This window comes from Podarcis filfolensis (genome assembly GCF_964270895.1).
Source record: "Podarcis filfolensis genome assembly, chromosome: 15".
Lineage (NCBI taxonomy): Eukaryota > Metazoa > Chordata > Lepidosauria > Squamata > Lacertidae > Podarcis > Podarcis filfolensis.
Window position 1 is genome coordinate 274,015 of NC_139618.1, and position 12,544 is coordinate 286,558.

The 12,544-nt window shown below is 52.4% G+C and overlaps 1 protein-coding gene across 2 annotated transcripts in view; it reads left to right on the plus strand.

The window, feature by feature from the left end:
• BLTP2 (bridge-like lipid transfer protein family member 2) overlaps nt 1–12,544 on the plus strand; it is a 42,551-nt gene that overhangs the window by 17,427 nt on the left and 12,580 nt on the right. For both annotated transcript variants that reach the window (XM_083587283.1, XM_083587284.1), the window contains 10 exons: nt 99–304; nt 2,227–3,310; nt 5,418–5,609; nt 6,928–7,130; nt 7,247–7,365; nt 8,321–8,541; nt 10,042–10,232; nt 11,346–11,445; nt 11,555–11,757; nt 12,149–12,443. In XM_083587283.1, the coding sequence (XP_083443409.1) occupies nt 99–304; nt 2,227–3,310; nt 5,418–5,609; nt 6,928–7,130; nt 7,247–7,365; nt 8,321–8,541; nt 10,042–10,232; nt 11,346–11,445; nt 11,555–11,757; nt 12,149–12,443 (2,814 nt within the window). The remainder of the gene's footprint in view (nt 1–98; nt 305–2,226; nt 3,311–5,417; nt 5,610–6,927; nt 7,131–7,246; nt 7,366–8,320; nt 8,542–10,041; nt 10,233–11,345; nt 11,446–11,554; nt 11,758–12,148; nt 12,444–12,544) is intronic.

The window sequence follows — 12,544 nt, forward strand, 5'->3', positions numbered from 1 at the left end:
TCCTAATAATAAGGTAATCATCATGAATAAATAAATGGAGCTTGACTGGCGTGCCATCCATTATCCCTCCCTCCCTCTTCTTCTCTCCCCCCCCCCAGGGGCCACAGAGGCCAGGCTGGACACCCTGACCATGCTGGGCAGTGCTGAAAGCTGTACCATCAGTGTCCAGGGGGTGGCGCTGGCCTTGGTGAAGAGCATCACAGAGAAGATGCAGCCCTGCTGCAAAGCCCCCGCCATCCCCAGCCCCCTGGCCGACCTTTCCAGCCTCTCCCTCACCTATCGGAGCAGCATCCGCTCCCTGGAGGTACCACCGCCCACCTTTGTCGAGCGGGGAGCGGGAGGCGGGCAGCAATTCCCTGCTCACCTGGGACCTTGGGAGAAGGGGCATCAACACGGGGGGGGCGCGGTTATTCTGACTTAACTATTTATTTGTGCTTTTACCTGTACAGTCGTACCCTGGAAGTCGAACGGAATCCGTTCCGGAGGTCCGTCTGACTTCCAAAACGTTTGAAAACCAAAGCACGGCTTCTGATTGGCTGCAGGAGGCTTCTGCAGCCAATCGGAAGCCCCATCGGATGTTCAGCTTCCAAAAATAGTTCGCAAACCGGAACACTCACTTCTGGGTTTGTGGCGTTGGGGAGCCAAAATGTTCGAAAACCAAGGTACAGCTGTATTTTTATTTTGTGGCCTGCCCTGAGATTTTTGGATGAAGGGCGGTATACAATTTTTATTTTGTTGTTATAATTACTATTGATGCATATAAGGACATAAGAGGAGCCCTCCTGGATTGAGCCAAAGGGGGCCTACCTTGCGCTGTGGTCAAATGCCCCCTCAGAACTTGGCAATCGAGATAGACTGCTTCTGGACCTGGAGGTTTCATAGAAACGTCAGCAGAGCCTGCTGGATCAGGCTAGGGGCCCATCTAGCCCAGCCTCCTGTTCTTACAATGGCCAGCCATATGCCCCCATGCGAAGCTCCCAAGCAGGACCTCAGCGCGAGAGTCCTCTCCCCTCCTGCTGTTTCCAGCAACTGGGATTCAGAAGCATTGCTGCCTCTGTTCAGGCAGAGCAGAGCCATCCTGGCTAAGAACCATTAATAGTTTGCTCTTCCTCTATGGAGTTGTCCAATCCTCTTTTAAAGCCATCCAAGTTGGGGGCCATCACTTCCCCCTGCAGCGGGGATTAACCCTCCCCTTCTGTGGTTTCCCTGTGTGCTGGGCCCAGGGATTATCCTGAGCCACGCGGTCCAGGTCCGGTCCCAAATCCAAGGATTCCGCGAAGAGTCAGTCCAACAGGGCCAAAGCAGGAAACTGGGCTAGGTCAGGCACAGGGTCTCAGGCAGGTTCCAGCAAGCAGCAATGTTGCTTCTGCAACCTGGGGCGGGGTCCAGCAGCCTTTTATCTCTGACGGGGTAATGACCGATCCTGATCCCCCAGTGACTCACCTCCCTGTCTCGCCCGAAGGTGAGCACTCCTCCTGCAAGTACTCATGTCTCTCCTTCTCTCAGACCTCAGTCTCTGCAGCTCAAGAGATGTCGGTGGGTTACTAGACCTCAGCCTCTCCTGACCCAACTGGTCGTGGAGCAGCTGTACGTGATTGCCCAGCAGAGGGCAACGAGGTAATCCCCGCATCTGGAGCCAGGGCAGGCTCAGGCCCCTGACTCAGCCCGGCTGGTGCTTGTTGCAGGGGAACCTGTGCAGACTGGGGCTCTTCAGAATCAGGCCCCAGACTAGGTTCGGATGCTGCCTGAGGCAGAGGATCCGGTGCGGGCTGAGACTCCTCTGGCTCCGAGTCTGAGCCAGAGTCCCAGTCATCACACCCTGATACTATCAAGAGCACAAAAGAACCTCAGGAGAGCCTGCTGGATCAGGCCCATGGCCTACCTGGCGCAGCATCCTCTTCCCACAGTGCCCAATCAGATGCCCCCGTGGGAAACCAGCAAGAGCCCTCTCCCCACCACAGCTTCCAGAGGCTAAGTCCTCTTCCTCCTCCATGAATTTGCCCAATCCTCTTTAAATCAAGTCATACCAGTTGGTGGTCCATCACCGCCTCCTGCAGCAGCAGTGAGTTCCACAGTTTAACTCCGCACTGCATGAAGAAGTCCTTTCTCTTCTCTGTCCCGAATCTTCCACTGTTCAGCCACTTCTTCCCCCGCATTTTGGGGGACGGGGTTGCCTTCTCTCTCTCCTCTTTCTTGCCTGACCATTCTGCCCTTCTCCACCGCCAGGTCCAGTGCGGCGAGAGCCTGACCATCCTCTGGAGCCCCGCCAACCACATGTACCTCTTCCAGCACCTCCTGTCCACCTTGCACTATTACGAGACCCTGCGGGACCTGCTGTCCACGCCAAGGGCTGCCCTGCCCGCTGACGGCCACCCCGCCACCGCCGAGGGGAGTTCCCCTGAGGCCAGCTCCCTTCCTCGGCGCCTGCTGACCCTGACACTGGAGCTCAGCTCCCTCAAGGCCACGGCCTTCGTCTCAGAGATGCACTACCTGAGCCTGGCGGCCGAGCGCCTCCTGCTCAACCGCCACGGCACGTCTCTCCATGCCTACTGCCCAGGGCTGGCGGCCGGCTTTGACGGCAACAGCATCTTTGTCTTGAAGGAGGTTGAGCTGCAAGCCGTCCCCGAGCTGGAGGAGATGATCCTGCACCGAGGGCCGTTTCCCTCCCTGGGCACGCTGCGCAACCGCGTCTGGGCCCTGTCGTGCGCCAGCGTGGCGGTGGAGTTCCCCTACCAGTACGACTTCTCGGCCACCCTGGATGAAGCCCTGGGCATCCAGAAGTGGCTCAAGGGCCTCCATGGCAGAAGCGGCACCGGAGAAATCCCCGGCTCCCGGCTCCCTCCAGACCTGCTGTTGAAAGTCCAACAGTTCTCCTGGGTCTTCCTGGATGACGTCTTTGAGGTGAAGCTGCGCGACAACTACGAGCTAATGAAGGACGAGAGCAAGGAGAGCGCCAAGCGGCTGCACCTTCTTGATGCCAAGGTGGCCGCCCTGCGCAAGCAGCACGGGGAGCTGCTGCCGGCCCGCAAGATCGAGGAACTGTACGCCTCACTGGAGAAGAAGAACATTGAGATCTACATCCAGCGCTCGCAGCGCCTCTACGGTAACACGCCCATGCGCCGAGCCCTCCTCACTTGGACCGTGGCCGGCCTGGAGCTGGTGGCGCTGGCCGACGAGTCCTTCCACGGTGCCGAGAGGGTCCTGCGGCAGATCCGCGAGCTGGACGCCACCAGCCCCTTCCCCGCTGACGGGCTGGACCTCATCACCCACTGGTGCCGCATGGTCAAGGGGAGCATCAACAGTTTCTTCGGTGAGGTCCTGGCGTTCCCAGCACGTGGGGGCTTTGCTGTCCTCATCCCAGGGCCTGTGGGGAGGATATTTGAGGGGCTGCGAAGGGAGGGAGCCCAGTAGGGCTGGGCAATATGTTGATATACAGTCATACCTTGGATCCTGAATGTCTTGGTACTCAGACGTTTTGGCTCCCGAATGCCGCAAACCCGGAAGTGAGTCTTCCGGTATGCAAACATTCTTTGGTACCCGAACGTCCAGCACTGCTTCCGCGGCTTCCAATTGGCTGCAGGAGCTTCCTGCAGCCAATCAGAAGCTGTACTTTGGTTTCTGAACATTTTGGAAGTCGAACAGACTTCCAGAACAGATTCTAAGGTACGATTGTCCAAAACTTGTTTGAAGTCCATATCATGATATTGGGTTCATAGTTTTTGACCTGGCAGTGTATCACGAATCACGTTAGAGCTGGGCAATATATTGTCCAAAACCAGTTTCGAGTCCATATCACGATAATGGCTTTGACATTTTTGACCTGGCGCTATATTGTGAATCATGATGTCTGTATGTGCTTGCTATGCAAAAATCACAGTGTGGGGAAACCCCCCAATGCCTCTACATCGCTCCATTCTTATTGTGAAATATCCGTATATCACAATGTTTAGCTGGTGATATATTGCGATGTTGATAACCAAATGTTGCCCAGCCCTAGAGCCCAGGGGGTCTCTAGCGGAAAGGTCTCTGCGCTGTCCTCAGGTGACTGCAGGGTTTGGGGGGCAGCTGCGGCTAATTAATGGTTTGTTATCAAGCCTCATAAATCTTGAGGGAGAGCCAAAGTGTGGCTCTCCCTGGAGGAACAGGGTTTGAATCCCCACTGAAGTGCTCTGGGTGACCTTGGGGGCACCAGTCACTGACTCTCAACTTCAGCTGCCTCATAGGGATTAAACGAGGAGGGGGGAACCCATGAGCTCCTCAGGGGAAAAATTGTGGGACATTAATCCTATAAGCAAATAAATAAGTTGAGCATTACTGATAAACCACCCGATGCTCTAAACATTATTATCATTCCATTTACACCCCACCTTTCTTCCCCAAGAAGCTCAGGGTGTGTACACTGCACTCCTCCTCTCCATTTGTCTTGAGAATGCGGGGTGGGTTGTGTAGGTACTTGTTGGAGGGGATGCCCTCTGTACATGCTCAGAGGCACTATTAGTAATGTAAGAAGAGCTCTGCTGCATCATGTCAATGGCCAGTCTAGTCCGGCATCCTCTTTTCACAGAGGCCAGCCAGATGCCGCAATGGGAAGCAAGGAAGCAGGATTCACGAGAGCAATTTTCCCCTCCCCTTGTTTCCAGCAACTGGTATTCTGAATCATTGCTGCCTCCAGCTGTGAAGGTAGAGCAGAGCCACCATGGCTGGTAGACCTCGATAGCCACCCACCCCTTCCATGAATGCACCTAAGCCTCTTTTAAAGCCATCTAGCCTAGGGCTTGCCGATCAGAAGGTCGGTGGTTCAAATCCCCGCGATGGGGTGAGCTCCCGTTGCTAGGTCCCTGTTCCTGCCCACCTAGCAGTTCGAAAGCATGTCAAAGTGTGAGTAGATAAATAGGTACCACTCTGGCAAAAAGGTAAACAGCGTTTCTGTGTGCTGCTCTGGTTCGCCAGAAGTGGCTTAGTCATGCTGGCCACATGACCCAGAAGCTGTATGCTGGCTCCCTCGGCCAATAAAGCGAGATGGGCGCTGCAACACCAGAGTCGTCCACGACTGGACCTAATGGTCAGGGGTCCCTTTACTTTACCTAGCTTGGTGGCCTTCACTGCCTCCTGTGGGAGGAAGTTCCACAGTTTAACCCTGCACAAGTCCTTTTTTTTTTACTTGTCCCGGATCTTCCAAAATTCAGCTACGTTGATGTCCACGACTTCCGGTGTTATGAGAGAAGGGAGGAAAACTTTGCCCTCTCCAATTTCTCTGGGCTATGCATCATTTTATAAATTTCTGCCTTTCTGCCTTTTCCTCGCATTTTCTCCAAAAAGCCTCAAATGCTGCGACCTCCCTCCGGGGGCTGTTGCTCCTACATCCCCTGGGTCACTTCACCTGCCCTTTCCTGACGCTTCACCTCTTGACTTTGCAGTGCGGATCCGCGATTACCCCCGCTACCTGTTTGAGATCCGGGACTGGCGGCTCTCGGGGCGTCTGGCCGGGGCAGAGCAGCGGGGCCAGCCTTGCTCCCGCCGGCGGCAGGTGCTGAAGCTGGGGCCGCCCTGGGGTGACGTCTCGGTGGAGAGGAACATGCCCCCCTTGAAGTTCTACCACGACTTCCACTGTGAGTCCCCGCGATGGTTTCCAGGCTAGGAGGAAGGAGCAGGAGGCAGCCTTAACGCCCCCCAAGATCTCAGGCAGAGAGAAGGGTCCTTGCCCCAATCCCACTTCTGCCACCTGGTCCTATTTAAAGAATGGATTTTATTGAAATTTGGAAAATGAAAAGATTAATTTCTTTTTCAAGACTAAAAAGCTAATGTGAATAGAAACACAGAACAGAAAGAGAGAGAAGGGGGGGGAATAAAAAATGGGGGGGAGGGGGAAAGAGAAACAAAGAACGTCTGTTGTTTTTAAACTGGAGATGCTTCCAGGAATTGAACCCGTGTCATGGTTCTTCCATGCAGAGTGATTCTGTCTTAGACCCCCAGATGCTGTCGACTTCAACTCCCTTCATCCACAGCCAATCTAATAGCCTGGAATGATGGGAGTTGTAGTCACTCAACATTCAGGCACCCAAAGGCAAAGGCAGCTGCGTTTAAGGGTTGGTCTCCAACCAGGAAGATGTGAACTAACATTTCCTGTGAGCCATGAAGCCCGCTGTGTGACCTTGGGCCAGTCTCTTTGTCTCATGGCCCAGCCCGCCTCGTAAGGTTGCTGGGAGGATAAAACAGGCCGCTAGATTGGTGAGACCCACAAGCGCAGCCCTAAGTTGTCAGAGAGGGAAGGTGGAGTGAAAAGTGCAATGATAAGGGAATGCTGGAAGCTGCCTTATTCTAAGTCTATTTAACTCAGTACTGTCAGCACGGACTGGCAGCAACTCCTCAGGACTTCAGGCAGGAAATCTTTCCCGGCCGCGCCAGAGGTGATGCCTCTAGGGACTGAACCTAGAGTTCAGAATAATAGTATTTTACAGCATTGTGTTTATTAAAATATTTATATGCCATTGTTCATTAAAAAAAATCAGCAGGTTTACAGCAGCTATATATAAAACAAAAGTTGTTGCTGTTATTGCTTCTTACCAGGGACCTTCTGCTTGCAAAGCAGGGGCTCTCCCATTGAGCTTTGATCACTTCCCTTGAAAGTTAAGTAAGGTTCCAGTCTTCATGGGGTGGAATAAACAGCTGACTTAAACAGGAAGCTGCTTTATCCCAAGCCCATTGAGCCTACACTGGCTGGCAGCATCTCTCCATGGGTTCAGGCAGGGAGCCTTAACCCTACCTGGACATGCTGCAGCGGATGGAGCCAGGGACCTTCCGCAGGCAGAGCAGGGGCTCTGCCCATGAGCTACAGCTCACCCAGTAAAAACGACACAAGTTTCTGGTCTTCATGGTTCTGAACGGAGGAATGTGCTTTTCCGCGCCTGAGCCCCCTGTCCTTCGCAGCCGAGGTCTTCCAGTACACCATCGTGTGGGGCCCGTGCTGGGACCCGGCCTGGACGCTGATTGGGCAGGCCATTGACCTGCTGACCAAGCCCTCCGAGGACCCCAGCGCCCCCCTGCCCTGGTGGGACAAGAGCCGCCTGCTTCTCCACGGCGACTGGCACATGGACATTGAGCAGGCCAACCTGCACCAGGTGGCCACGGAGGTGAGGCCCGACGGGGCGGGGCGGGGCATGGAGGGAGCCCGGCGGGTCGTGGGCTTGGGCGGCCACCAACAAGGGGGGCAGCCTGGTCTCTGCTCCAACCTCGCCTTCTGCCGCAGGACCCCTACAACACCACGGAGAACATGCACTGGGAGTGGAGCCACCTCTCTTTCCACTGGCGCCCAGGGCAGTTCGTCTTCAAAGGGGACCTGGACGTCAACGTCCGGACAGCCTCCAAGTAAGTGGCCATATTGGCAGGGGGAAGCAGGGCTTCGAGGGCGAGAACGTGAGCGTGTGAGAGAGAGAGGTGGTTCTTTAGGGGAGGGCGCTATTACATTTGCCCAGGCGTTGGGTAGTGAAGCTTGCCTCTGTTGGCGTTTCTTCAATAACCAGAGAATCCTAGGAATGTAGCGTGGGAAGGGAGCCAGAGAGAGCAGTAATAACAGCAGATGGAAATGGAAAGATGAGAAACGAAAGCATGAACCAGGCATGCAGAATACAGAGGGTTTTATGTGGGCTAAGTAAGTGAGTCTAACAAGCCACTGAAAGAAAGAAAGAAACAGGATAAGCATTGTCCTTGCGTAAAGAAAAATTAGCATATAAGTTGCCTTATTATTACTATTATTCAGTGCTTTTTTCTAAAAAAAATGTTTAGGGGTACACCATTTTATAGTTCAAATCATGAAAAATAAATACAGTGGTACCTCGGGTTACATACGCTTCAGGTTACAGACTCCCCTAACTCAGAAATATTACCTTGGGTTAAGAACTTTGCTTCAGGATGAGAATAGAAATCGTGCTCCAGCGGCGTGGTGGCAGCAGGAGGCCCCATTAACTAAAGTGGTGCTTCAGGTTAAGAACAGTTTCAGGTTAAGAACGGACCTCCGGAACGAATTAAGTTCTTAACCCGAGGTACCACTGTACAGTAAATAGACAAAAGTATAAAGATTCACAAAATGTTTAGAGGTATGAGTACCCCTGTGTCTCCCCCAGGAAAAAGCACTGCTGTTATTTATGAATCACCTGCCTTTGACTCCTAGGTTACAACATCAAGGCACAATATTATGCCTTTATGAATTACATTAATATCAGGCCGAGATTCCCCTTAGTTGCTGGGCAGGATCAGGGTGCTCCCCTCCTGCCGTGGGGCGTAATACCTGTTTGACCCTCCTCCTCCTCCTCCTCCGGGGCAGGTACGATGACTGCTGCTTCCTGCACCTGCCGCAGCTGTGCATGACGCTGGACCTGACGTGGCTGTGCCACGGGAACCCCCACGACCACCACGGGGTGGTGCTGCGCTCCCCAGAGTTCCTTCCCGAGGTGCCCGTGGGCCAGGACTATGACTCCTACCGCGCCTTCCGCTCTGAGAACCTCAACCTCTGCATCTGCATGGACCTGACGCGGCCCAGCGGGGGTGAGTGTGGAATCATAGAGGTCGCAAGGAACCCCAAGTCTCATCTCGTCCAACCCCCTGCAATGCTGGAATCTCAGCTAAAGCATCCATGACAGAAGACAGGGTCGTGTGTTTCCCCCACTTTTTTATATAGGGTAGGGTAGGGTACAGGAGCCAGGCTGAGTCTGATTCCCTCAGGAGGAAATATTTTAATTTCCAACTAAATATCAGGAAGATCAAGTATTTTTAAAAGACTGGAGCAAATTCTTAATTCATTTAAAAGACCACTGTAAACAGTTAAAGTCATTGGCAGGGATGTAATGACACTTGTAATGTGGACTTATCTATGGTAACTATGGATATATAACAGATGGATAATGGTAAAAGATGCAGAAGATCTAATTTTAAATATGGAACCCAGGGAGGGAGGGAAGGAGGTCCGGAGGATCAAAAGAACCTTTTGCTTAAATGTTTGAAATGGTTCTAGTTAAAATTTGTAAAACTGTGTAAAACCAATAAAAATATTATTTAAAAAATGATTTCCAACTAAGTATCAGGAAGAGCTTTCTGAGTGCAAGAACTGTTTGACAGTGGAACGGTCTCCCTCGGGAGGTGATGAACTCTCCTTCCCTGGAGGTTTTTAAGTAGAGGTTGGGTGGCCACCTGCCAGGGATTCTTTGGTTGAGATTCCTGCATTGCAGCAGGGGGTCAGACTAGATGACTCCTGGGGTCCCTTCCAACTAGATGATCCCATTATTTCAGGGTGGCTAGGGCAACTCAGCCAGATGGGCAAGGTATAAATAAATAAATAAAAATTATTATTATTATTAAAAACCCCAACAAAAGAGAGCCCACCTTCTGAGGGCATCCTTATTGCTATGAATAAAGTGCAATTAAAAATCAAGTATCCCATTTAAAGTGGTTATAAATCCCGACCTGCCAAGAAAAATTAAAATTTTTTTATGTATGCGACAACGGCAGCAAGAGTCTTAATAGCACAAGGATGGAAGAATGAGGAAACCCCGACGAAAGAACAGTGGCAAGAGAAATTGATGGATTATGCAGAACTGGAAAAATTGACATACAAACTGCGAGACAAAGACAACTGTGACTTTAAAGAAGAATGGGAACTTTTTACAAACTATTTAAAAAAAACCAAAATGAATTGGACTCTTTGTCAGGCTTTGAATAAACATACACAAATTTATTGACTGTTAATATAATAGACAATTTAAGGATCTTTACAATTTTACAATATGCAGAGAACAACATGTGCTGAAAAGTCAGAGAGAGGAACCAAGGGAAGTCTTGGGGAGGGAGGGAGGGAGGGTTCTTTTTTGGGGAGGGGGGAAATGGGGGGGTAAGGAAGATGATATGTTATGATAATTTGTTATATTGGAATTATTAATAAGAATTATTTTAAAATAAAGTGGTTATAAGTCCCTGCCCTGGGGCTTGTTGTCTTGATGGCAATGATGATCTGATCTTGACAACTGTTCTGTTCCACCCCACCCTCCGCAGAGCCCTCCCAGCCCCGGATCCTGCTCTACAGCAGCACCCTGCGCTGGATGCAGAACTTCTGGGCCACGTGGACCAGCGTCACGCGCCCCATCTGCCGGGGGAAACTTTTCGGGAACCTGAAGCCCATCAGGAAGAAGTTGGGCCAGCACTACCGGCAGCTCTCCTTCACAGCCCTCTTCCCAAAGCTCCAGGTGAGATGCAGGCCAGGCTCCCGGAAGTCAGGGTGGGGTCTCACCTGGCTTCGGATTTGCACTTGGGAAGCCCATCTGCTTGAGTGGGGAGGGGTGTAAGGGGCAACCCTCAGATTTATAACACTAGGACTTGGGAACACCCAAGGAAGTTGCATGTTGCAGGAAAAGGTAAGAATTTATTCACACTACACATAGGAGGCATCTGTGACCACCAATTTGGATGGCTTTTAAACAGGACTAGACAATAAATTAAAATAACTTTTAGAAATGATAATAATTATTATTTATTCTGGACTGATAATTATTTGACTAACCTTACTTGTAGATATTGTAAACATTAAAATATTGTACGTGCAAAAATTGGCAAGTGGATAGCTGATGGTTAAGGGCACCAAGTTTTAAAACAACAACAAGCTATTGTAATATAAAGTTAATTGTAAGGAATGGAATGTGAATTAGAAGTAACTAGGGAAATACCGCAGCAACAAGAAGAAACTTTAGGCGCAGCAAGAACGGAGTGCGGGAAACCAATTTTTGCAAAATTTGTTGTGGCTGATTTGGTAAAAATTAGGAAAAACCAATAAAAAGGATTTGGCCAAAAATAATTAATAAACAGGATTAGGCAAATGCATGGGCTATCAATGGTTCCTAGCCACAGGGGCTCGGCTTCCACAGTTGGACACAGCAAAATCCGTTGTTGGAAACCCCAGGAGGTCTCCAGCTGTTTTTGGACTGCAACTCCCATCGTCCTTAACTGGCAGGACCATTGGTCAGGAATGATGGGAACTGTAGTCCAAAAATAGCTGGAGACCTGAGTTTGGGAAACCCAGGTTAGAATGATGTGGGAAGGAGATCTCCATTGTTGGGCCAGTTGCAGCCTGGCTGCTGTCGCTCGACGGATGACCGGGTCTTCGCATTACTCAATTTGCATGGTTTCTGGAAAGAGTGGCGGCGGCGCTAGACCAGCTGGCTCTGGAGAGAGTAATGTGCTGCACTGCGGAAGAGGGAGAGTGAAAAACCTCTGCCCCCCCCCCAATCCTGTGTGCCTTGTTTGAGCGAACTTCACCGAAGGCCGAGATGAAAGCAAACCCTGTTTCTCCTGCTTTCCCCCAGGTGCATTACTGGGCCTCCTTCGCTCAGCAGCGTGGCATCCAGCTGGAGTGTGGGCAGGGGCACATTTTCACGCGAGGCACCCAGAGGCTCATCCCCCAGGGTGAGTGGGCACAAGGGGGGTGGGAACTGGGAGGGGATCTGACGTTGGCAGGTGGGAGAGGCTTCTCCCTTCCCTCTCTCTTCCTCACACCGCCGTTCTCACCCTGCAGCCGGGACGGTGATGCGGCGCCTCATCTCCGAATGGAGCATCACGCAGATGATGAGCGACCTGAGCCTTGTCACAGTGCACCTGATGGCCTCCACCTGCGACGAGAATGCCGACCACCGCCTGGACTCCCTGGTCAAGAAGACCCACCTCCTCAGCCTCTCCTCCCTCGCCTACCAGCGCCACAGCGTCCGCACCGCCGAGGAGGTGGGCAGCAGCGCAGGAGGCCCCTTCCTTCAGCAGGGAGCATGCCTTCCCCCAGGTTTCAGGCAGGGGTTTTTCCCTCAGCCCCCAACTGGAGGTGCAAGCATTCTGCAAGCCCAGCAGGTGCTCTGTCCCAGAGATTCGGCTCTTCCCTTGAAAGACAAACTAAGTTTCTAGTCCCCATGATCTGGAAGATCTGTGGAACCAGTAGCTCCACATTAGCCACACTGACTGTTAGAAGCTCTCCAGGCTTTTGTGTGTCTGTGTGTGTGCATTCCCAGCCCTACCTGTGTGACAAGCAGTTGTTACGCGCTGCTCCTGGCACCATCATTCCCTTGCGCAGCCTCCTCCCCTGGGGCGCATGTGGTGCCTGACAGCCTCCCTTCCCTGCCAGGAGCTGCCTCTTCGCGACGGGGACGACGTCTTCCACACGCACCAGCTGCACCTGGTGGACTTGCGGGCTTCCTGGACCACAACAAACCGGGACATCGCCTTTGGCCTCTATGACGGCTACAAGAAAGCGGCGGTCCTCAAGCGCAACCTCTCCACTGAGGCCCTGAAGGGGCTCAGGATCGACCCCCAGCTGCCGGCCAAGAAGCCCAAGAGGGGGCCTCCCCCCAGCTACCAGCCTCCGCTGAGGGTCATCGCCCCACCCAGCAGCACCCGGACGGAGCGCAGCCCCTCCGGAGGTGAGGGAGGGGGAAAGGGGTTGGCTGTAAAGTGGCGGGGGGCGGGGAAGTCAAGAGCCTCTCCTTTCGCATGTGGGGGTTTTGAATTATGGAGCAAGTGT